This window comes from Paralichthys olivaceus, chromosome 17 (genome assembly GCF_024713975.1).
Source record: "Paralichthys olivaceus isolate ysfri-2021 chromosome 17, ASM2471397v2, whole genome shotgun sequence".
NCBI lineage: Eukaryota > Metazoa > Chordata > Actinopteri > Pleuronectiformes > Paralichthyidae > Paralichthys > Paralichthys olivaceus.
The window spans coordinates 4572264-4598131 of NC_091109.1; the positions used below are offsets into that span (position 1 = coordinate 4572264).

Here is a 25868-nt window from a genome sequence, read left to right on the forward strand (position 1 = left end):
AGTGACTGAATGCAATTAAAAGTACTGGATTTTCTTTTCCTGAAAGAAAATGTCGTTCAAGTAATTCATTTTTGGCAAGAAGTCAAGAGGTTGTTATGCCCGCTGTGAGCATGTCAGGGAAATAGAGAACCGGCAGAAAACTTTATTAAATGGGAAACACCATGTAACATACCCTAATTATTACCTCTGCCAAGGTTATGCTGTTGCCTGCGTTATCGTCTGTCTGTCTGTCTGTTAGCAGGATTTTCGCAAAAAATAGACTATCATGAAACTTGGGGGAAGGATGTGGTCTGGAAAGAAACCATTAAATTTTGGTGCGGATCCATGTCAGGAGGCATGTTTAGGCTGATATACATGAGCGTGTGCATTGAAGCTAGTTAACTTAAATGTAGTTTCAAGAGGAATGTTGGGCCTTGGTGGAGGTGTGTACTCTCTGGACACATGGAAGAGAAAGAAGGAAATTCAAAATACCACAGAAGTCATGCAACTAATGCATTTATTTTTTTTCCAAATTAAGTACACGGTTACAAAGACAGTTGGCAGGATTTCTATGGTGACTTGGTTATGATTTCAACTGGAAATGCTACAAAACATAGTTGTGAGTCTGTGATTCTGTATTTAAAAGCAGAGTTCAGCATCTTGTGTATCGCTCATGCATAACTACAGTAGTATATGACAAATGCTACCATCGTACTTAATTCCCTCAAAACCTATGATGTTACATGGCCAAGTTTTGTTAACGTACAAACATGTTAACTTGGATTTAATAAAATGGAATGTACAAAAACAAGTCAAAGCAACAAACAGAACAGATATATACAGATTAGACACACACAAAATTTTTTACACAAATGTTGCATGTGGATGTTTCTCTACTTTCTGTTTTAGAGTCATGTACCATTTACTCCGGATATTTTCCACTTGATCTCCCTGACAAGATTCCCTTCTTATTCTCACTCCAACGCTTAACGCAGGATAATCCAGATTATAACTAATACTGGTTCCATTAATGCTGACAATACAAAGACCATTTATAGCTGTCGTGTTACTTAACCAGATTAAAGAAAGTTTCCTTCATGGAACGTGGAAGCACAGTGTTTCCTCAGAATGAAATTATCATTAATATCATGAGTGATCAGGGATTTAGGGTCTCGCTCAAAGGCGTTTCAGCAGGATGCAAGGTCGTTGACACGCTTGCTTTAGCAGTGATCAATTTAGATTCTGTTGAAACAGGATGTTCTGTGTTAGCTGTGATTTTTCTTTGCACAGACATCTTGTCGAAACATGTTTCATGGAAGGTTTATAAGTAGTGTATTTACACAATTCCGCAGCAGAACAGGAGAAATGAACATGTGAAAATCAAGCTGCATGAGCTTAATGTCAGCATTACAAAATCAGGAGACATCCATCTTACACACTCACGCATACTCAAACACACAAATAAAAAGGACAAGAGCTACATCATCAGAACAAACAAGGATTTCGAATTAAATGAGTAAAAAGTGCAATTTGTCTATGATTAGAGGTCAGAGATAGAGTCCTGCTACCTAATAGCAAAGAGCACGTTTGAGTAACGAGAAGAAAAATGACCTATCTATATGTTACAAGAGCACAGAGTCAACTAGACACTGATTATTATTATCTTGCCTGTCCAGGAAAAAAAGAAATTCAACTTAAATTAGTGGCAGTGCACGTTTGTCTAACTTGGAGTAATGGAACTGAACGGTAGCCCAATCCTGATTTTTGAAAAAGACAATAAAATTCTTCAATAATTTCTCTTAAATGATTTGTTTTAAAGAAATAAATAAATTAGTAAACATTAAATAAATAAAACCCACAGCCTTCACATAAAAAGTAGATCCTTCTCCACCCAATGCCAGTTGTAGAACACAAAAGATATGAAAACTGTTCAGTGACGACTGACCGAAGAAACGGTGATTATTCTTCAGAACAGCTTTTAGAGCAAATGAGGGTTTTTCTTCTATTTTTGAGGCTGTTTTGTCAGCAAAGTTAAACTTATTTTTTTTTAAAAACTCATGGTATCTGATTTATATTAATATCTAAGCTTTAGAGCTGTCAGATAATAAATAAAACAAACAGAAATAAACATAAAGGTACCCTTCCATTCTTGAGGTTCTTCCACATGTACATTGCAATGAAATACATTCAACCGATGTCTCGACGGACACTATGGCCTTGAAACGAAATGTGTTGTTTAAAGGAAAAGAAGAAGATACCATCACAAGTGCTATCCAGTTAGCCCTTAAAACACTGCTCCTTTCTCAGCAGCAAAATCGACTCAGTAGTGCAATACTGACAGCTTTATATTTCCATCCCCACAAACTTCACATCACCGTGATTCAGCAATAACACTACTGTCCCTTCAAATGTCTTGTTTTCACACCCGTCCACTTGTTTGTTCGTATGCAAGATTATGCAAAAACTATATATTTGCCACAAAACTTGGTGGAAGGATGCGGTAAAGATCAGTGAAGAACTCGTTAAATTTTGTTGCGAAACCAGGACATTTTATGTCACTTTCTGTACCATAGTGAGATTTGGCATTTTTCAACATTTTCCTTGATACTCAGAGGAACTTGATGAAAAAAGACCAGGCATGTTTAGGGTCCGATATTTATGAGTGTGTACAATTTGGTGCAGATCCAAATAAAAATCTGGATCTAATGAATATAAATGTGGTTTCAAAAGGGCACGGTTGATGGAGGTATGCGCTCTACTGATCGCCATTCTAGTTTTAAATGCTTGCAATGCTTAATATTATATTCTGTACTGTTAATATCTATGTTCACAACCCATGGTGTGATTTTAAAGATACATGGGCGGCAATAAAAAGCTACAGATGTTGTATGTACGGGGCAGCTTAACGAAAACAAGTTGATACACAATGAGTAGCAATACGTCATAAAATGTGTTGCTTGTTATTTAAACAATATATTAACAATATAAAACTCAGAAGCAGCCACTGCTAGTAATAAACACTATTTCTACAGCCTACTGTATGTGCAGGTTGTTTCAACATTTCTAACTAGTGCAGAAAAAATCTAGCCTTTTTTCATATCTGTACAAAACTGCTCATGTAGCCAGGTTTCAAAAGAGAGTACAAGTCAAAGCTGTAAACAACAAACTACTCGGGCAGTGACGTAGAAATGTGTGTTAATAGGCAGCCATGCCTTTGTGTGGACGTCGTTGGCAGTGCATTTCTGTATCAAAATAAAAATCATTTGTCTTCACTGGATTGTCTCTTACAGGATTCAGTGGAGGTTTTCGGTGTTGGGATGGATGTGGTAGTGTTGCCTGCGTAGTAAGGGGACGGCTTCAAAGCACAAGGGCCCTTGAGGTAGAGCCAGACGACGGGTAAGGGTTCAGGTACTGACGGGCCTGTTCTGTCATAATCAGCTGGTCCTCTGTCTTCCCATAAACCACTGCTTCCCACTCACTCACCTGCAGAGAAAATAACCAGCAGTTACTCGAGTAGCTCACTATCCAAAACGACAATTGTTAGAATCACACAATCCTTTTTTAAATATTTTACATCACTATCACTATCTCTGCCACCACTGCTTTACTGTAAATGACCTGCAAATATGTTCCTTTGTGAACAGCTTCCTAGCAACTGACTTGGGTATTACCTGAACAGCTGTGTGTTTTGCTGCTTTGTGGGAGGGGGAGAGCTTCTTCACCCGCAGGCTCGTAAAGCGATTGGGATGCACAGGAACAAGTGCGGGCTCCTCCCTTTGGCTGCTGCGCTCCTCTTGCTCAGGGGTCAGGGTGACCAGCGAGGAGCTCGTCAGAAGACTTTCCTCCGGCTTCTGCAATATGACATCCCATGAATGGTGAATATTATAACAAAGAAGGATCAAAAAAATGTGTGATGACCCCTAAATTTAATGAAAATTTGTTGTATTTTTACATTTAAAACAAGGGCCGGTATGGATGTTTCAATGGAGCAGGACAAGGGAGTGGTTCCTCCTGGCCCCCACATGTAAGGGGAACATGAGAGCCAGATATCGTGCTCTGATCCACCTCTACTGGGATGTCATTATTCCATCGGGAAAGAGACAAGAAAGCCTCCTCCGAGAGGAAGAAGTAAGAGTAAACAGAGTTGTCAGCTGTGTGCTCACAAGCAGGGTGAGGCATGGTCACCTATCTAGTGGAAGGTGGTTGCAGAGGCTCGATGGAACATCCATCTAGTGGATCCTGAAGACTCTTGGATCACAGGCTCCAAGCTGAGGAATGGTCTTAAAGACCTGAGCGAGGAGGCAAGACAAGGGAGTGTCTGCCTCCGAGGAAAGGACAAGTCATGGGGAAAGCCAGGATCCTAGGTCTGACTGCAGAGGGTAGCAAGAAGACTCCACCATCTCGAAATGTCCCAGGATTAAAGAAGTGGAAGGGTGGCTCCTGGCTGACGACCGTACAGCCGGCACAATGGCACCATTGGACGCACATCACCCCAGTAAAGTTTTAACATTGGTTTTCTCCTCTCGCTACAGGATCTATACCAGTGTTCTTGAATTGACTTACTTCTGTGTTGTTGCGCTGCTCCTGGAAGAGTTGGGTGTTGAGGCAGTCTTTACCCCAAGGGTCTAGCACAAGGGACTTGCGCACTTTTCTAGCTGGGCCATCCATCTGAAAATCAAGGAGCAAGATACAAACAATAAATCTTCTTCCATCAGGGAAGGATTAGAAATGTATTTTAGAGCCATAATTAACTTCTGCAAGTGTTTGTTAAAAGCAGATGAGTCATGGACTACTGACAGACGATGTGCACCCTACACATACATTGTGTTTCCATGCTCTGTAGTCTGGCTGGTTGTCTGCTCTGTTAAAGATGTCTGCTCCGGTCTCCTGCTTCAAAACTTCTCGAATGTCCTCTTCTAGAAATGCTAAAGGCTGCGGCTGAAAAACACAAACAGACACATAAATATAACCATGAACTGAAAGTGTACTGTATGGAGTTGTTGCCACATTTGACGTCTTACCTCCATCTTTAGGGGCCCGTGCATTTTTTCCTGAGCAGCCAAAGCATTTTTGAAAGGAGTCGGTGTCCTTGGGGTTGGAATCATTATAGTTTTACAGAATTTGGGTGTCCGCGAACTAGAAAGGTGACAGAATATTCCACATCGGTTACTCTCCGAACAAACTGATAAAATCAAGATTTCAATATTATTGCAGGAAATTTCCACTAAGCATTTTATATATTTTGGTGTTATTTACCCATCATTCTCCTTCTGGTGCTTAGGTGTGGTTTCTTTGTGGAGCGGCGTGTACAAGAGACACCTCTGGCCACACACAGGAGTTGAGGTGAGGGCAGGGTTATCCAGACTCAGATGTTCCGCCCCTGATATGTTGCAGAACTGTTGAAACAACCACACAAGGCGGGTCAGTCACATGACCAATAAAATCACAAACTGAAGCTGAGCCGAGGCGGGATTATTGTGTGTGAACGGAAAAAAATGATTTCATTTACTCTTGATGGGGTAAATGGCAGTGATTTTGTTGGCGTTTTCTTTGGAGAATTTGAGTTATTTTCCAAGAGAGACGAGCAGGTCCTGTCGCATAAAGGAGATGGTTCTCCCCTCTCTCTCCTCCTCCTCCTCCCTAGGGATGCTTGGGAAGGTTTGGACGAGTTGATGGGAGTCAGGGAAGTGACACTCCCAAGACCAAAGGAAGCACAGTTCTTGTCTCGGCCTGATACGGCAGTGGGAGTGTTGAGAGTGTAATCCATTGAATTATCCATGGTCCTCTCTTGCAGGAGGGTGGTGTAGCCTGCCAGATTGTGCCTGGGCGGGGACGCTGTGTCTGACAGGTCAAAACTGGCCACCTCACTCCACGCAACAGGGTCCTGCAGAGCAAAACACATCTACAGTAGATCTTTAATACATTCAAGAGTATTTTCATATTGAGATACATTTGTGCTGTTGTGCTCCTCCTGTTACTTACGGAGTCAATGAGCTCCATGGTTTCTGCAAACTCCGGTATGGTCTGCAGGGTTGAGAGCACGGTGCTGGCCTCCAATGCCAGGAGACTAGGAGAGATAGGAAGCTGTGCTGGAGGAGCCTGGGGAATCTCAGTGCCCCTCCAGGGTTTTCTCTCTGCCTGCTCCCCCAAGCTGCTGCCACTTGTTGTCAACGTGTCATCGGACAAACTGTCTGACCAGACGGAGAACTGCTCCAAGCTCTGAGGGACAGGAGGGAAAGAACACAGGTGTCGGATCTTTGGCTGCACCAGAGGTTTGGTGGATGGTTTGATGTGGAAATGGCTGCTGTGTAAAACTAATTTGATTTCATTTGTGAAATGATCTAGATGTAAAGAAAGTGTGGAAAACACCAACAGATCTTGACCACTAAATCTCACAATATGAAATGACTGTGAAGAATGAGGTAGTGAATGAAATGTCAGAGGAGACAGAACAGGAGAAGAGCAGGAACAGGAGGGACAGAGTGTTTGGGCCATATCCAAACTGCTGGCTGTGTGTGGGCATGGGGACCGGGGGAGATGAAGGAGCGGGTTGGTGGAGGGAACAATGGTAATAAGGGGTGTAAGGTGGCGTCCAAGCACAGCTTCAGGCCAGTCTGAATGAGTAGCAAGATGGGGAGGGTAGTTACTATAGCAACACTACAGCATATCAGGCACGCATACATGTGCGCCATTCCTGTTTCACAACTATACACTGCAAAAAGTCCATCACCGAGTCAATTAAAGTGCGAGTCTTAAAATCTTAATGACCTTAAAGCAAGGTAAAGTCAATTGTGGAGATGGGAACTGTGAATTTTCTAAAATCAAGTGTTACTGCAATTTTTTTTCTTTTTAAATCAATTCTGATAAAAGCTAAATATAACAAAGTTTTTGAACCAGGTGTTATTTTTTGTCTTTATCTCACCGTAATTCGATTTTAAGACTCAGTTAAATGGGATGTTTCATGTTAATGGCCCTTTTTACAGTGTATGTAAGCTACAGACACAGGCGGGCTATGCTGACTAAGTATGCTAACACACATTCGGAGTGTGTTCTTACACATGGAGCTCTGCACTGCACTTGTCGCTGGACTTCACTCTCTGCTGACATAAGCAGCAGCTCAAGCTCCTTAATTCTTTGCTCTCTGTCAGGATCGTCCAGGCACGATGGCTGGAATAAACAAACGTCAGAGAGGGGAGGTCAAGAGGACAGGAGGAAATGAAGGTGTTAAGAAAAGCAGACAAAAAAACAGATTTACACATAAAATATTTTAAGGGAGCCTTCGAGATTAACCCCCTTTTTGGCTGTTATTGAATGTTAGATGAAAATAACAGGACATTCAAGTATTTGACTTGGAGTCCAGAGTTAGCAATCACAAGGATATCTAGAGAAAGTCCAGAAAAGTCCCACCAGCATGCAGAGGAAATACTCAAACACTCACCAGAATGAAGCCTGAATTTTCAGGAAGACAGTCCATCATGTGTCCACTGTGAGGATCACACGTATAACCCCCCATCTAAAACACAGAGAATCACACAAGTAAAATACAAGTTAAACCAATTGAGGACAAACTCAAATAAATGATTTAAACACCATACAGTATGAGGAGGAAAGTGAAAGTGAACCTGGTTGGGTCCTGGTATCGACAGGGGACTGCGATCACAGCTCTGAGGCTCAGCTGGAGTTGGGGGGCACAGCCTGTGGTGGCGTCTCTTCCCTCCAGTGTGAGAGGAGGTCATGGTCTTGCTGTTATCTTGCAGGTAACCCTCGTGCTCTACCTTCCTCCTCATGGTGGAGTTCCAGTGGTTCTTGATGGAGTTGTCTGTCCTGTTGGGGAGAAGATCTGAATTAAATAACAAATCACCTCCTCAATTATAGAATAAGCAATGAACAAGCAACGTTATATTACCGTCCAGGAAGAAGCTTGGAGATCTCTGCCCAGCGGTTGCCAAGACGTTTATGGGCCTCATAAATGATTCGATCCTCTTCCTGAGTCCATGAAGACTTCTTCACCTCCGGGTTGAGGTGATTGTGCCACCGTTCACGACATTGCTTTCCAATCCTGCCCTGGAGGTGCTTTGCAATCACTGACCAACGCTTGGGGCCATATTTGTGTACCAGGTCAATAACCTATAAAAACCAAATTGAATAAGAAATATTTGTTTGAAAATTTTGATCTGTAAATCTGAAAAATAATAATCCATACTCCGTCATATTTTACTGTATGAAAGGATGGAATAAAATCTTACTTGGATTCATTCAACAAGCTTGTAAAAAAAGGGGAAATCCGCTCTTTCTACTTTTCTAATAGCCCAAAGCAGCTCGAGCATTCAGAAAGCTTTGACTGCAGCAGCAGAACTTGTTTGGCTGTTTCTCTTGCAGCTGATGTCACTGTTGGCCGCCCCAGCTATTACTGATAGCTCTGTGTTTCTGTTACGATGCCAAGATTTCAGAGGAGCATTCCCAACATTCTTAGAGAATAGTGATCCATTTAAGGAATGCATTGCTCATCTTAGAGCCTTAGAGTTTCACACTGTACAAAGAAGGGCTCAGCTCCAAACTAGTGACATGGAAATTCTGTGTTTTATTAGGGATGACATAGTCAAGGATTTACTTTTCAAAAAAGAAAAAAAGCAAAGTAAGTTTTGGCGGGAAGTACACTTGTGTTTGTGCACAGCCTGTGTTGTTGAAGATACAGGGATGCATATTGTGGCACTTGTGTTCTTTCACTTAGACTAAGCTCCTGACACCCCCCCACATCTTCCTTCTGTCTCACCTATCATTTACATTTTTAGTCAGCCCTCTTTCTGTCCAGAACAGGAACTCCCAGCTCCTCTTACCTTTTGATCCTCCTCTTTTGTCCAGGGTCCTTTCACCAGCTCTGGGTTGAGCACCTTCTGCCAGCGGTGCTGACACTGGCCATCTGTCCTCCCCTGTGACAGACACACAAAACACAACACCTTGTTACACCACACCACTACTTCACAGTTATATTTACTCCTGACAGCTGGAAATAAATCTGTCAGTCAAAACATCCCATCTATGTAAAGTATAGTATAAGTTAATGTGTTTGTTGTTTTTGGGAAAGGACGCACTAGTACTGCATTAACCAATGAGATACTACTCTTAACTTTCACAATGCAGAAATATTACACTTGACTTACTTGAAAAAAGTTGGCTATTAATTTCCAGGACTCAGTTCCATGCTGCTCGACAAGTTTTTTCAGCTTTTCATCCTTGAGAGGGAGGATGAAAGATGGAGTGAAGGATCTTTAGTTTCCATCCAAAGGAACTTTCTACTTTTATTGTATTATTCAATAACAAACAAGCAGTGATTATAAAGATTCCCATGTAATGTACAGCACAAAACTCTTTTTTATTAGTAAGTTAAGTCTCCATTTCACATATCAAAATAACCTACAAAACTTTGTGATACACTTACCTCATCTCGGGACCACTTCACTTTGCACAGTGTCTTTTTATCTTTGCTCTTCTCTTTGCTTTCTGGGTCTGTGGAGATCACCTCTTCATCCTCATCATTGCTGAAACTACAAAGGAGAAAAAGCAGATTTCAGTGACAGAGCCAACATTTCTTTATAAGGTCAATAACTCTAGGAAGGAATAGCAATATAAATATTGAATTGTATGAAAATGGCATGAATCCATATTCGTAAGGAAATTTTCCCAGATTAGACAATAAAGTGCTCCACGAGCAATACAAGGAAGTCAAGTAAAAGGAAGCACAACATGGCAATCAGCCAGAGGCTGAAGGTGATTTGAGCAACATATTAATAATATTAATAATAATTAACAGTGTATTAGTACAACAACTCTACTTCACCAGAACCCTTTTAGAGTAAGAGAGGAAGACATGTATTCATGTATGACTACATGAACACAAAATTCCTCTCCACTGACATAAGAAGTTGGCAAGTAACACTGGACGTCTGTGTTCCCAAAAAAGTTGCTGCTGGGCAACACTTTCTTTGTGGTAGTGGAGCAGACTTTAATTAATAGAGAAGAAATTAAGTCTGCTGTTGCCAAGAGTTGTTGCCATACAGTAAACCTCAGCAATCACACATACACACACAAGGGGAAAACACTCCTCTCCTGAGGTTTTCTACAAGCCTTGTAGGGAAGCCCGAAAAGGCAATTGAGTTTTTGTGTGGCCTGATTCCCTCACTAAAGCAAAGCGAAGTGGGGAAATGAGTCTGGTCTGTGCTCTGAACAGGAAGGAGGGACGTGAAGGGGCTGAGGGAAAGGGGCGATGAACAGGCTCTTTCACCTCCAGAGGTGTACGAGTGTGCGTCATTTAGATGGAGGAGGGGTGTGGTCAGGGGAACTGCAGCGCTCTAACGGTCCAGTCGTTCAAAAAGTTTCAAAAACAGACAGACTTATATAACACCTTCATATTTTATTTAACACATTATTTACCCACTTAACTTTGATATAGGCAGATAATACAAATTGAAGTGTTTTCAAAAGTGATGAAAGACTTGGTTGTAAATATAGCAACCATTCATACACCATCAGTCATAAACAATTACCGGATTTTGTTATCAAACCATGAGCACACACACACACACATCCATTGTATGTGGTTGGGATGAAACATAAACATGCTGGATCATGATCATCCAAAAAAAAGCTTCAACCAAGTTATTTACATTTTTGATTGATCCATTTTTTTAAACAAATTGTTTTCTTTCATTTCTGAATAATAATTTCCTTCAACCTAAGTTTAACTCTCAAAATGTTTGTTAGACTCCAAAACTTATTTACCTCATGACAATAAAAGTCAGTCGAACAAGCAAATGTTACAGGTGGAACAATTATCAAAATAGTTACCACTTAATATGGTGATCGCCTAACCATCTGATTAACTGTAGTTTATCACAAATCAAATGTTTTCAATATGAATAATTATCAAGATTGACAACACTTGATTGCAGTATTGTGCAAAATCAATATCCTGTCTATCTTGGTCAGTAAAATTCAACAGCCCAATATAAGTCATCAAGTCTGCTCACAAACTGTTTTGTTTGTTTTCTTAGGTACTTTCTGTCAGGGGGCATTCCTGAAAGAAGGGCTTTGAGAACTATAGGCAGCCTACTTTTCTCCACTGGCTTTATTTACCTAGTGGAAGAAACCTCGTTTTCCAAGAGAGCAAAATGTTAAAAAGGTCAAATGTAAAAAAACAAAAACAAACACTATATCTGTGCTTTTCTTTTGATTTGGATAAAACAGCATCTGACCCTTATTATCTAAGAAACCTGTCACCTTCAAGTAACGTGTTTCCAAAGAGTCTGCTGTTTGACAATGGGCTGCGCGCCTCCCATGCATAACAAACACATGTTCACATGTAGTGTAAGTGGAACAACAACAAAGTAACAACAACCATGCAAACTCAGGATTTGACGTTTGAGGATTTATAAGCCACAAATTTCAACTTTAACATTTTACACTACCGTTGCTTATTCCCAGGCTGCCGGAGAATGCACACTGTTACTCGTCCATTACTATATATTGATATGTAGCAGAACTGTGCAGGTGCACGTACACAACACGCATATTGTCAGATTAGATCGCATACGTTGTGAAAGTCTTCTCTGCAGCGACACCATTATTTGCATTGAAGCTGTGACAAACAGATGGCTCCCGCACATGATGACAAAACACCAGTGCACCGTTGCTGCAGAAAACACCCACCTGCGTGTCTTCACGTTGTCCATGGCCGCCTGTGCGAGGACTGGACCTTCTCGGAGACGAACCTGTGCGTGGCAGCTCTCACATTAACACGTGTGTATCCGGACAAGTCGCTGTCAGTCATCGCTGGTCTCCTCTGGGACGCGCTAGTATCCAGCTAGCATTGCTCGGCTAGCTAGCGGGCTAAGTCACTGCTGTACCCGGTCCATAACGCTACGCTCTCTGGGTGAACGCCCGGCTCGTCGTCGGTAACATGTTTCCAGAGGGACGCGTCGCTGTGGGTTTTCTGCCTCTTGTTTCTTTAGGTGAAATAAATTCAGTTATGGAGCTGATACGTGGACAGTGGCTGCTGCTGCCTCCTCTCCGCTCAGACTGATCCTCTGTCAGTTCTCTCCTCCGCTCGCCTCACGATGTTTGTCCATCCCGCCGATTCTCGCGCCCAGCCCTCTGCGCAGGCGGCCTCGCCTCTGATTGGTCAGAAACGGGGGCTGTGAATAGAGGAGTCAACACTCGAAAGTGATTGGTCGCGAATGAGGCGGGTGTTCACGTGCGATTGGTCAGAGGTCGGTGGGGGCTCGGTGTCATTGGTTGAACCTCTGAGGAGGCGGGCGTTAGGTTGGAAGGACTCTGCTGTCACCTTCTGCAGCAGAATGGAGCTTTTCATTCAGAGGGGGTGCAGAGGCCCTTGAGGGGGGTGCAGGGGGTTCAAGGCCCCCTGCTCATTTCAAGTGACATACATGCATTGCTATCTAATTTGATAAAACCTTTATTTTGTTAATATCAAATTACACAAATCCAGACAAGAAGACGGCTCTACTGAAACTAGGATATAAGATTTCTACCAAAGGCTGCAGATCTGTATAGGAGTCCATTGGGGCCTAGAGAGCTCAATGCACTGCAAATGAAGAAAACAAAATAACGTGCAAATCAAGAAAGAAACTTTATCAACACGCTGCAAATTAAGCAAACAATAATGGAAATGTGTGACCTAAAAAAAGTGATGAGCCTGTCTGTCGTTTAATGTGAAGTTATTGAAGTCTGCTACTCGTCAGTGGAGATGGAATTTCACAAAGCATTCAACTACAGCCAGGATCATCACCTCAAACATTTCCGTTGTCTCTTTGGCAAATTGGAGCACATTTCTTTATTTGCATGTTTTGGGACTTTTGCAGTGCATGCATTATCGGCCACTGTACTCATGCCACTTAATGCTGCTGCTTCCCAAAACTGACGCATTTTGCACAGCCACTCATTGTGGTGCCTCGTAATACATGGTTGCAATCTTCCTGATAATAACAGCATAACATCTGAGAAGGTTTGAGGCTTGTATCTTTAAGTAAAAGCTCTAGAGAATATTTGCTGCTTTCAAACCTGCTGCATGGTCACATTTCATTCTGCTGCAACTTTAAACGGAACTCTGCCGACACCCTCTGGGCAAAACTTATACAACCGCGGTTTAATGGCTGTATGCATGCAAATCAAACAATTTAAAATTCACCACTAAAAATGTGTTTAGTTCATCTCTGACTGAGCTGAACATCTCAATACGTTTCTCTGTTTCTTTTAATGTATCACAGCACATGTGATTATTGTTTTTCCTGCATTATCAGCATAGTAAACTAGTGCAGGATGGATATTTGTTATTTTCTACCTGTCAAAATGAAGTGGTAGTTTATATTTCTGAGATGTTTTCCCACACTTTGCATTTGTAATCAAGTGATTGATGAATGATTGCATGATAAGTTGAATTTAGTCATAATTGTTATTTCATATCACAACATCTAATCATGACTTTTATGAGCCATAAATTCTCGCTCTGTCTCTATGTAAATGTACTATGTGGTTGATCTGGAGATGAGTCATGTCCTGTCTTTCTACCTGGAGGTGACACCGTTAAACTGTCTGACTTCTCAATGTTGTCATTCCTGTGTGAACCAGTTTGCATTGAGAGAAACACATCTTAAGACCGGAAATGCCTTCCAAAATAAAAGCTTTTGGGGATCCTGTAGATTCTTAAGAAATAATATGGTGAAATGTAATCACACACAAAAAAGAAACTATTATGATAGTGTAATACTATACAAAAATACAATTAAAAGTATCTAGAGACTTATTTTCTGTAGCTCTATACAAAACTAATTTAGTTAATCAAGATTTCAACTTTTTTTAAAACTTATTTAATTTGTATAGATCTTGCATATATTTCATACAGAGCAGGAGTGTACATGCATGTGACTGTTAAGGTTCGATTATCAAATGGACAAATGTCCCTGGCTCCAGACTCTCCAGAGCCCCAAAAGCTCCATGACGTTAACTAGTAGTCTGCTGGTTTATGATGCTGTAAACGGTAACAGCAGTTTTATAAGCTCACTATATGTCCTTCAACTCCTTGTTTGTTAAAATCGTGCATAATCCCTTTAAATATATAGACGAGGTGGATTGATCCAGCGATCAAGGGTGGAACATAAACTATTGGTAAACTACTGTATATAAATTCTGCATAAAAGTAAATGTCCAGTATTTAAATTCCTCTTAAATCAAAATAAAAAAAAACTTCAAGCACATAAATAGAGGTCTACTTAATCCCGAAAGTAAAAGTACAGCCCATGAAAGTTGATGTTATTATCCATCATATAATTGTATTAGTGCTGTTGCATTTAAAGGGTAAGCATACTTCTATAATAAATAACAAATCATGTTATAAACAATAAATAAAGGTGGTTATAAGCTGGTCGTATGTTTTCTATATGTTATAGGTTATTTGTTACACATAAACATGCATACTAAGACCCTGTATTGTGGGTTTTGTGTGTAGTACATGGTTTTATAATGTATCCATGGTCTTGTTTTGAAGGGCTGTACCGGACGCACATTGTGTTTCCTGCAGGGATTGACAGTGGTAGTATCTGTGAGGTCCCGTGACAAATTTCATTGGAACTTTCTTCGTCCTGGTCAGATCGATGTTTCCTTCACCTCCTCCTGTCAGACGCTCCTGGACAGAGAGGAGACGCACTGTCAGTCCATGGGGGGCTTCTGTCCTCACTAACGCGGGACACATGTTCAGTTCGGGGACGGTTTAGACGCTTTGGAGACAAATATCCTCACTGGAAACTACGGAAATACATGAACACCGCGTCAAAGTCCTGAAAGGTACGTGATGTCCATGGAGACGTTACCTTGGTCTCATGTTGGCTAACTTCGCGTTGACTCTACTGGCTGCCTAGCATACCGAGCACTTTAGAGATTTAAGTAGCCTAACGTGTGTGTTTCATCAAAGTTGGCCATTACATACGTTTTTTTTTTGTCTTGGAGGAAAACACTAAAAGAAGAGAAGAATTTAAACGGAAGAAACACAAAGCTAAGTAAGCTAATTTGATGTAGCAGCTTTAAGCTATGTGTGATTATGAGTGTTAGCTGTTTTGTTTATAGTGTGTGTGGCATTTGAGAGCCTGTACGAACATGTCAGCCCTCTCATTGTGTGTGTGTTTAATTTGACTGGTGCTCCTCCTTCTCTGGCTCATTTCTCCTCTTTCTTTTTCCTCCTGGCCTGGACAATTCTTCCTGTAACACACGTCATCTCTGCTGATATTCCTCTTTAAAAGTGGTACAGGTGTGAGAACACACAAAAGTTTCTGGATGACCCAAAAAAAAAAAAAGATTATGAGACTGCTGAGAAACATGGTTCTGACAAAAAGACACAAAGTAGGTGAGGTCACCCACCTACACATAATTCTACTGTGACTGCAGAAATAATGTGTCAGACCTCATAGACCAGTGTTCACTAGAAAATGAGAGCGGTCCAGATAGAGAGAGTGTGAGTCAGAGCAATTATATATTTGAATATTAGATATAGCATGTGTGTGTGTAGTCGACAACTGACAGTCAAATCAAACAAAGTACATGCTGTCAAAATGAAACCCCACAGTTGAGTCACCTGTGTGGAATTGCCTGTGGCAAACCACCAAACTATGTAAATTTCAAATGCACCTTTGCATTGACAGGAACGATAGCTTCTTTTATAATCATTCTCTTCATTATCTTTTCTCCTCTGACTATGCTTCAATTTCTTTCCCTAACATTTGTCTACAAAGAACATGTTCTTTTTGTGTGTGTAACAAGACAAGTTCTCAGCTATGAAAGATGAATTGAATACGTTTACACAGTCTACTATCCTACAGCGCTGTGATAACTGTGATGTGGGAGTGTAAAAAAACTGTCACACTAAAAACACATGAATTCAAATGTTCGCATGTCGACCTGATGTGCAGAGAATTCGCTCTGCCATACCCAGCTGGGGCATTGAACGTTGTGTCATGTCTAATTTCCTATATGGGTGATGAGGCATTTATTTTCCCCATGCAGTGCACTCATTGATCCAGACCTGTTTCTAATAGGAAGTTTGAGACACAGTGGATGTGTGTAAGCTGTCTGGACGTCAGGTCGGGGTAGGAAGTGGTCCAAATGCTGAGGTTGACTCGAGTTCAAAATGCTTCAGCTGCACGTCTTCAGTCACAGACCTGACTCTGTTGCATTATAATAAGACACTTACAAGCTAGAATCATGTTTGTCTTTCAGTTTTATCCTGGAAATAACAGATATAATTGAAATTTGTCCAAACTGCTAAGGGGTATTGTTAAACTTTTTTTAATGAATGTGTTGATGTAAATTTGAAGGTTATAACTGAAATAGTGGGTTTTGCTCTTCACGTACTGATGAGCAAGTTGTCTCCACTTAACATTCTCAGCTTGTATGTGTCTCATCTATCAGTAGACAACATGCCTGTTTGAGCTTTCACATTGGATTAACCATCATTGGCTGACTTCTTCTTTGTTTTCTCACTAAAAAGTGCTTGTCACACGTCACCCAGCCACACACAGAGAAAAATGTATGTGCAACATCCTCAAAGGATACCGGCACCGGCAAGGATGTGTGTGCTCAAGCTGTGCAGGAAGTCAGCTATTTTTGATCCTGTGTAGTAACCCAGCATATTTGCGCCTGTCACCACAAGTTAATTCATGTTGTGGCAGGAATGCAAGGGATGCTGGGCTGGTGCAGAAGCAAGGGAGATTGCGTAATGTTCCTCTTTTCCACTTCATTATCATCATTCCTCATAACAATCTTGTCGGCATCTGTTTGTGGGTGTGGTAAGAAGCGGCATTCCTTATGAAGGAGAAGCAGTGTCAGCTGAAAATGGAAGCTGCACCAGACAGTTATAGGTTGTTTCCCCCTTGAAGAGAAAATATTTCAGGAATGTTAAAAAGCGGGACCTACCCTGTGATGTCCAGAGTCAGTTAACCGTAAAACAGGCACAAATGTGGCTCAGGGAAGTGTGCGGGCACTTATATGTGTACCAGCCACAGTTGCACAGACCTCATGTTTCAAACAAACAAGATGCTCTAAGCAACTAACCTTGTGATTGAAATCTACATGTAGCTGGTGTTGATTTCATGTGATGATGGTTTTTCAGATCCGGTTTTAACGGGATCTGAAACTGTCCCTTGGTTGATCAGTGATAACTAACCTAGCTTTAACTAAATCAAACTAGTAACAATTTTTTCTGTCACGAATTCATTGATGAATGAAAAACGATTATTGTTGGATGAAATATTTTTCACCTTAGGGTATGATGAATTATAGAAGGCATTTTGGCATTTCACACACTCAACAGTTTTGAAACAGAAAAAGAAAGGTTAGTTAGGCCTTGTTTCAACCTATGATGTAACAGTTTCATTATAACAGTTGTGAAAGTCAGAAGTTGTAACGAAAGAGAAAAAGGGAGCGAGTGAAAAAGTGGCCGTGAAGGTCCCTCTGACTGCGCACATGCATTTTAAAGAGGGCCTCTCTCTTGCTGTTCCCTCACAACCAACGTGAGCAGAATGAGATGTCCCTCCAGGATGCGTTCAGGATCAATGTGCAGTTGGAGAAGGTTTGCTAAAAGTTGTTTTTCTGTTTGTTATGAACAAACAACAGAAGTGAGAGTAACAGTGGTTGTCGTTGAAGGGGCTAAAGCACAACTGGACCAACTAGGCTGACCTCACCAACATCAAACAATGGACGAGTCAGAGCGGCAGACAAAGAGCTTTGTTGAACAAGAAACAGACATTACATAACTCGTGTTGAAGGAAAAGAAATGCATCTGTCTCTGTTTGATCTGACAGATGAACACAGGAGAAAACATCTACTACAACTAATTATAATTCAGCTTTTTGACTCTTTTCTTCATGATAAACGTTGACATCTTTTGTTACACAGTTGTCAGGGGAAGGAGTCTCTTCAGCGATGAGCTTTATTTCCCTCTTTAAAGGTTAGGAAGAGGAAGAAGCTTGCAGGCTTTTACTCTCAACCTACTGTGTAACTCCAGCTTCAAAGACCCCCGGATGGTTGTTTTAAAATACCTTTCCTCTGAGGGGAACCAGCCTGAATGTCACAGACCCAGTGTGTGTTTGCGTAGTTGATGTGTTGGCATGTTAAACAGGGTGGTTTGTGACACACGTGGAAAAGGCTGCAGAGATAGACTCTTGTTTCTCACAGGGGCGATTGATATTTATCTGTGGGATCTATGCAAGTGTTCTTTCACAGTGAACAATCAGATGAGAGGGAGGGTGGCATATTCAGAGAAAGGAGTGAGTTAACTGGTCACTCAGGAGGAGGCAGCCCCCCTGCCGTCATGTTTCAGCTCACTGACCCCCCCCCCCCCCCCATTGCCTGTGCGCTCTCACAACACTTTACTCACAAAGCACCTCTTCAACCAGAAATGGTTTTACAGGCAAAACCTTCCAATATCTGACATTGCTGTAAAAGAGCGGCTTTTCCATTTGTCTATTGAGCATCCCAACTCAAATACTAAGTCTACTTTTATTTCACGTGACACCTTAACTGGTTTTCCCTCCGTGCTTTCAGTGAGTTATACATTTATTTGTTGTTCTGAGAACATCATCTGGATAAGAGCCATTTCCTGAAGCCAAATGTAAGACAATTCAAGCAACTGAAGGCCAAATGTGCTTTTGTACCACAGACTAGCACAACCTGAAAAAAGAAGGTGATGTGATACATGCTCTCGAGGGATCACAAGTCTCAGCTGACAGTGATGATGTTTCGCCTAGTTTTGAAAATGACGAATTAAAATTGAATGGAAAGCAAACACTTGGTATATATACATCGCCGTGAAAAGAACTACTGAAAAAGTCTGATATAAGTAATACATGAGGATTTGCTTATGAAGTAATCCTCAGGGATTGATGTTTATAATATCAGGTCTAGGCAACATGACCACTGTGGGTTGAAATGTCTGGAGGGCAGAAAAACACCAGTTTCCCTTCCTGAATAACAGAATGGTCTGTTCTGCTTTTCTCCTCTGCAGCAGTGACCCAGAGTGGGCATGGACCAGTTGTATACTTGATGTCTCATCCTGGAGGACTCATTACTTGATGACCTTGCACCTTTGAATGCCGACGGCCCCAAAGATGGAGGAGGAATCCAGTCTCCCCAATGTCAGCATACCCTGCCACAATGAGCAGAGGGACAAGAAAAAGCGTTACACAGTGCGTCAACTCGTATTATAGGAGAATTGATCGTCAGTGTAGCATTAAATTGTATGAACTGACCACAATGACCCCTTGTGTTTACACAGACTATCCTTTTTTTTTTTTTTTCAGGTTTACAAAGTGATAGTTTCTGTTCGACAACAAGAATGGTTTGTCTTCAGGCGATATGCTGAATTTGACAAACTCTACAACATAGTAAGTGGTGACACATTGTCATTTTTTCATTTATAGCATATAAGGTCCCGAACACAACCACAATTCAGTGTTAAATGTATTTATTGCCTTTCTTTTAATGTCTTTCTGTTCAAATTGACATTTAGTATAATTTGTATACTTGTAGCCATCTATGTTTTACTTGCCCATTTGTTCTCCCATATCTTTTTGCATAGTTAAGAAAACAGTTTCCATCTATGAACCTGAAAATTCCAGCAAAGAGAATATTTGGGGATAATTTCGACCCTGGTAAGTGTTCACTCAATGCTCATGTTTTACAACATGATGTAAAAAAAATCCTTACACAGAAATCCAGACAGAAATTACAGGTCCAGATGTTTAAACGCATGTTTATGGCCTTGAGTGCTGTGTTTAATTGTATTTCTGTAACACAATATCCATCCAACAGAGTTCATCCAGCAACGAAGAGCAGGGCTGCATGAGTTCATCAAGAGGATCGTATCACATCCTCAGCTTTGCAACCAGTATGTTTTCATGTTCTCTGTCTCATTTTATTGCTGTATTCAAAATCAAGAAGGTTGTGTGTTTTCGTGCTTTACTTCATGACATGTCTCTCATTGAACCGTTTGGTTGTTTTTAAACATCACAGTCCAGATGTGAGGTCATTTCTTCTGATGGACAAAATGCAGAACTTTTCAGATGCCTCTGAGGATGAAGATGACAAAGTAAGTAATTCATTTACCAGTCTTGAGCAATTTGATGGATAATTTTCTTTGTTTTTCTTCATTTGTAGTTTTGTTTTCCTACATGTTTTCTGTTAATATGTTGTTAGTGGAGTCATTAGGTTTTTTTGTTGTGTCCAGGCTGTGCCAGAGAGTTGTAGATGCTGTACACTCCCTTGTCTGTTAACCAGTATTGTGTCAGTCTCAATTTTACCCTTTAGATTTGTGGCTGACCCTTTTCATGTCTTCTCTGCTGTTTAACAGAACAACTCTACCTCCAGAAACATTAACCTGGGACCCTCTGGAAATCCACAGTATGTTCACTACTGAGTGCTCTGACATGCTCTGTTCATATTTCAGCATGCAGCAGGTTGCCTTGCTGTTTTTTTATAGATTATTTTAAACTTAAACATACTGAAAACAAATGAATGTGATGTCTTTTTTGTTTCAGGGCCAAACCCAGTGATTTTGACTTTTTAAAAGTCATAGGAAAGGGGAGTTTTGGGAAGGTATGTACGCAATACTGAAAAGTACAGTTACTTTATTTTCAACACAGAGGAAAATTTTTTTGCAAACTAATGACTCAGTTTACATACATAAAATACAGTTTCATTTCATCTAAATCACTTTCACAATCAATTTATCAGTTATGTTGTCGGATACTTATTTTGCTTTACCTACATTTGAGTTGGAACGTTTTGAAATGTTGTTTTTGACTTTGAGGTAGCAGCAGGTTTTAGTTCTGCATATGTTGGCCTCTCCATGTAGGAAGTGAAAAACCAAATCAGGAATGTCTCTGTTTTACACTGTCAGTGTTCTCTCCCTTGTGATGCAGGTTTTCCTCGCGAAACTCAAACACGATGAAAAGTATTATGCAGTCAAGGTCTTACAGAAAAAGGTCATTCTCAACAGGAAAGAGGTAATTTTTAAATCAAATATGACCTTCAGCCTGTTCACATTTCAGTAATGTGTGCATGAGTTATTGTTCTTCTACTAAAATCACTCCTTTTACAAATCAGCAAAAACACATCATGGCAGAGCGCAATGTGCTGCTGAAAAATGTGAAACACCCTTTCTTGGTTGGGCTTCATTATTCCTTCCAGACTGCAGACAAGTTATACTTCGTCTTGGATTTCATCAATGGAGGAGAAGTGAGTCGTTTCAGTTTGGGGAATAATCCCCTCGCATAGAAATCAGTCACACGGTCAAGACAACATGAGAATGACTCTAATACACATTATGTCTTAAATAGCTTTAAGACTATTCCTCTGAGTAAGCGCTGCTGCTAGTTAACATACCTTCATTTGTTTAACATCTTACTAGAGGTCACAGTATTACTGAGAATAAAGAATGACTCAGACTGTGACTTCCTCATTGGATGTCCTTCAAGTGTGTTCAGCCTTTTTAAAGCTGTCATGTGTGAGTGACTAAGAACTGTTGGCAAGAACATGAACCTCCAACCTTTCTGAACAGGAAGGTTGACCTTTAATGTCAGATCGAAATGGAATCAGATCAGTATTTATGGTTTGCAGTCAATGTGATAAAACATAATTTGATACAAGTATTTGAAGGTACAATGAAACTATGAAAAGCTCAGTGAAACATTTGACAATACATCAAATAATCAACCTGAAACTTTTTGTTTAAGCTCTTCTTCCATCTTCAAAAAGAGCGGACCTTTCCAGAGCCCAGAGCAAAATTCTACATTGCTGAAATGGCAAGTGCACTGGGATATCTGCACTTGCTCAACATTGTTTACAGGTATGATGGCGTTTCATCCATAGTCAGTTAACACATGGCTAATGTTGACTTGTCAAAAGTTTCTTTAGGAATTTGGGTTTGCAGTTGGGTAATGTAAAATTTCTGTTTCCAAGTAAATGTCACATACTGAAATTGAAATTTGTGTGTGTTTCATTCAGAGACTTGAAGCCAGAAAATATCCTCCTTGACCAAGAAGTGAGTATTCCTGTTTTTATACCATCACCGTCACAGTAATTACAGTAAATAACAGTAATCAACAGCTTCCCTTAACGGCACATAACTTTTTTTAATACACAAGTGCTGCTTAGATTTGTCGGACTCAAATTTCTGTTTTTCATATTTTCTTACTTTGTTCTGTAGTCAATGTGATTTTCAGAATGTATGAGCCTGTCTCCATAGCCTACTTGCAGATGCTTTGTAAACATGTAAATCCTACTTTACAGTCACTCTAAATTAAAGCCTTGGGTTTGGTTCATTAATAGTTCAGTTTGCTCAGGACTGCTGTGTTGGACAGAATTGTTCAGGGTTCTGACTTTGTTGTGTTAATTTGCTCTGAAGTCCGAATGTGGAAAAGACATGGATGCTGTAAAAAAAAATGTGTTGTGAGTCAGATGTGTCAACACCTTGACACCTATTTAAAGTGTATGCACGTGAATCATAAAAAAGCATTATTGGCTAAAGGTTATGGTGTTAAGCAATTGTGAAAGATGGACATACAATTTCAAAGGGAAAAAAGGGTAATATTACATTACAAGCTACTATTTAGAGCCAACTGTTAAATTATGTTGATTAATCGCAGGCTTTCTGAGTTGTTGTTCTGACTTGAGGTGGTGTTGAAGTAAATTTTCCAAGTCGGGAACTCATTTTTTCTGTTATGCCAACACCACTTGAATGTCTATAATGCACGATAGGTGATGTCATCAGAAAATAGTTCCAACGTTGTAACGAGAGGACTTTCTGGAAGTTTATGGAACTGCAGTGCCTAAGCACTGGCTTTATATTTATTACCTAAGACCCTAACATACAGTATACAGAATTTCATTCTTTTCCACATGTAATTACAACAGAGAACAAGAGTGTCATTTCCAGTTCTAGCTGGACCGAATTAGCGTGATTGGATTAGGACTTACTAATGATTTTCCTGCCGAGCCTTACTGAGAAAGTGAATGGGTCTGACTGAGCTACGCCGCTGCCAACATTCCTTGGCAACAATAGCTCCCTCAGTCCCCGGGGATAATGAGCTGCTTGTGCGGCATATGTTGTCTAAAAATGTCCCTGTGTCCTCTTCTCTTTAAAAGGGGCATATCGTTTTGACGGACTTTGGGTTGTGCAAAGAAGGCATTTCCCAGACAGACACCACCACCACGTTTTGTGGAACACCTGAGGTATGTTTTTTTGTACTTGTCTGCTGTCTGCCAATTTTGCAACAGGGTAATCCAAAGAAGTCTCACCCTCAGAGTCAGAAAGCAACAATTATTAACAGCCTTTTTGTAACTAGGTGTGGTTAATAATTTTACAAGTATGTGTATATTCCAACTTACCATGCTGCTGTGTGTGTGGTCTATCAGTCACTTTTTCCAGAGTTAGGATAAAAATTGTAGTTTACATACATTTGGTTGATTTATTTTAAGCAAAATGTCAAAGTTAATGTTATATTATTATGTTTGTGTGCTTCAAATGACCAGTACTTGGCTCCAGAGGTCCTGAGGAAACAGCCGTATGATAATACAGTAGACTGGTGGTGTCTGGGTTCTGTGCTGTATGAGATGCTCTTCGGCCTGGTGAGTTTGTGCTTTGAGCCCTATTTTCCCCAAATCTCCCTCTGTATTGTTCTTATTGTTCCAGTCTGCCGTTATTTTTCTTGATTACTGAAGATTTGATTTTGGCAGTTAGTGTCATCACACTTCATTACATGCCTCTACTTCTCTTTCTTAATTTCTCATATCCCAGCCGCCATTCTACAGCAGGGACACACATGAGATGTATGACAACATCCTCCACAAGCAGCTGGTGATGCGTCCCGGTGCGTCCAGCACCGCCTGGTCTCTGCTCCAGGGCCTGCTGGAGAAAGACGGCACACAGAGACTGGGGTCCAGGGATGATTTTGTAAGTGGGATTATTGCACTCTCACCATCCAAATAAGAGTCACTGCATAACAGACTTTCAAATGTTAGCTTCCCCTGGTGGCTGATCTGTATACATCCAATACCTGGTGATCCTAAACAAATGTGTGCCATCTATGATTTTATATGATTTTTTTTTTTTTATCTTACGAACTTCCTTTTAGTATATAGTTATGTCCAGGTTAACGTACTGAATATTCTTCATTTTCAGAATGAGATCAAAGCACACAGCTTCTTCTCCTCCATCAACTGGGATGACCTTGAACAAAAGAAGGTCCCTCCCCCATTCACACCCAAAGTGGTAAATAGTTTGAGTTTCTACTTTCATATTTGATTTTTTTCTGTCTTTAAAGTCATGTAAAGTCACAATACAGCCTATAAGCTTTTAATAACAAGACAAGTAGCCTGATTTAAGATCATTCCAGAACACCTCAACAGCGTTATGCACTCTTCCTGATGTTTTCACTTCTTCAGCTCTTTTTTTTTTATGTGGTTGTACAGACCGAGCACAACATTAACCTGATATCTTAAAGCATGGTTAAATCTAGCTCCTAATTGGATAGGGCCAGTTTGTCTGCCTCATAGACACTGATCAAAAAAGTGGAATAAATGTGAAAGGCTTATGAAGTACATTGGTATTTTAATAGTTTATTTTAATTCAGTTAAATAGTCCCACAGCTTCAAAATTACCTCTTGAAAGGTTGATCCACAAAACCTGAACATGAAAAACTTCTTCTATTGTATTTGTCTCCATGACATTGCACAAGTGTTAGTTAACAGTAAAGCTTGTGTAATGACACAACGTATTTTAACAGATTTAACATTACCTAATTTCCCCAATTTTTCATTTGTTTGACTCTTACTCTTTCATCCCTTGTTTAAAGCACTTTGTAAAAATAAATGCCAAAACTTAATTGTTGTAAAGTTATGAATACAAACAGAGATATTTTGTCTTGTAGACTCATACTTTTATTCCCTTCTCCCCCCAGAGCTCGTACTGTGACATCTCAAACTTTGACCCAGAGTTCACGGAGGAGATGGTCTCCAGCTCCATCTGTTGGTCTCAAGAACATTCCATAATCAACGCCAGTGTAATGGAGGCCGACGATGCTTTTGTGGGCTTCTCCTATGCCCCACCTTCTGATGACTCTTTCCAGTGAAACATTCCCTTGAATGCCTTAACCATCGTAACTTATTTTGATTAAAGGGAAGACATTTCTACCATGGATGAATTTGTTCTATGAAGCCAAAGCAAGCAGCTGAGAGGAAACAGCACTAAAACATATTGGAATAACAAGTGCCTGAAAAGTCTTTATTTTTTACCTATTTGTATTTATATAAATATATATTATACATAACAGATGATGTTTTTAAGAATTAATGAGGACCATTCGCTATTAATGCCATTTCTGTAAGTTTCAATAATAAGCCTTTATAAAGCCTGAAATGTGTCCATTCGATGACATCAATGTTCTGAAATTCACTGGACTTAAAATGATTTGACCATTGACTGTCCATGTAATTACTGTACAAAATAAACTCATGTATCATATTCACAGTAACTAAGTTGGAAATAGGGAGTACTTGAAAGACCACTGAAATATGCATTTTGGTTTATAGGTCACGTTTATAAGAAAATAAATCTACTTTTATCAGTTACTTTTCACTTTGTCTTTTGGAGTACTGTGTGAATTTTTATTATTATTATATTATTGTCTGTGTTTATTCATAAAGTGCAAAAAACTTCAAGATCCACAATGCTTTGCTCCACCTGGTTATTTTAGCAGTTCCATACTTAAACACAATAATAAAAAAAATCAAATAAATTATCTGAGTGTGTGTTCTGTAGTAATAAACTATTT

General features: G+C 40.2%; 2 protein-coding genes across 6 annotated transcripts; one reads left to right on the forward strand and one right to left on the reverse strand.

Moving 5' to 3' along the window:
* Positions 1–478: 478 nt before the first annotated feature.
* Positions 479–12110, reverse strand: mybl1 (v-myb avian myeloblastosis viral oncogene homolog-like 1). 4 transcript variants are annotated; one of them, XM_020087874.2, is made up of 16 exons: positions 11686–12110; positions 9419–9524; positions 9141–9212; positions 8817–8909; positions 7886–8106; positions 7602–7803; positions 7418–7492; positions 7036–7146; positions 5962–6198; positions 5489–5863; positions 5236–5375; positions 5001–5115; positions 4801–4917; positions 4543–4647; positions 3651–3830; positions 479–3462 (listed from the first exon to the last, which is right to left on the reverse strand). In XM_020087874.2, the coding sequence occupies exons 1-16, from the start codon at positions 11706–11708 to the stop codon at positions 3337–3339; spliced, it is 2298 nt and encodes a 765-aa protein (XP_019943433.1). In that variant the 5' UTR covers positions 11709–12110; the 3' UTR covers positions 479–3336. The 4 variants fall into 4 exon arrangements, with proteins under 4 accessions (XP_019943433.1, XP_019943432.1, XP_069369122.1 ...); XM_020087873.2 differs by having other exon boundaries at positions 5489–5881; positions 11686–12109; XM_069513021.1 differs by lacking the exon at positions 7036–7146.
* A 2444-nt stretch (positions 12111–14554) lies between these two features.
* Positions 14555–25665, forward strand: sgk3 (serum/glucocorticoid regulated kinase family member 3). 2 transcript variants are annotated; one of them, XM_020087882.2, is made up of 18 exons: positions 14562–14832; positions 14995–15044; positions 19043–19223; positions 19338–19421; positions 19616–19688; positions 19849–19924; positions 20050–20125; positions 20387–20436; positions 20574–20631; positions 20958–21041; positions 21142–21273; positions 21771–21883; positions 22042–22078; positions 23182–23268; positions 23569–23664; positions 23834–23989; positions 24218–24307; positions 24996–25665. In XM_020087882.2, the coding sequence occupies exons 3-18, from the start codon at positions 19128–19130 to the stop codon at positions 25164–25166; spliced, it is 1479 nt and encodes a 492-aa protein (XP_019943441.1). In that variant the 5' UTR covers positions 14562–14832; positions 14995–15044; positions 19043–19127; the 3' UTR covers positions 25167–25665. The 2 variants fall into 2 exon arrangements, with proteins under 2 accessions (XP_019943440.1, XP_019943441.1); XM_020087881.2 differs by lacking the exon at positions 14995–15044 and having other exon boundaries at positions 14555–14832.
* Positions 25666–25868: the final 203 nt, after the last annotated feature.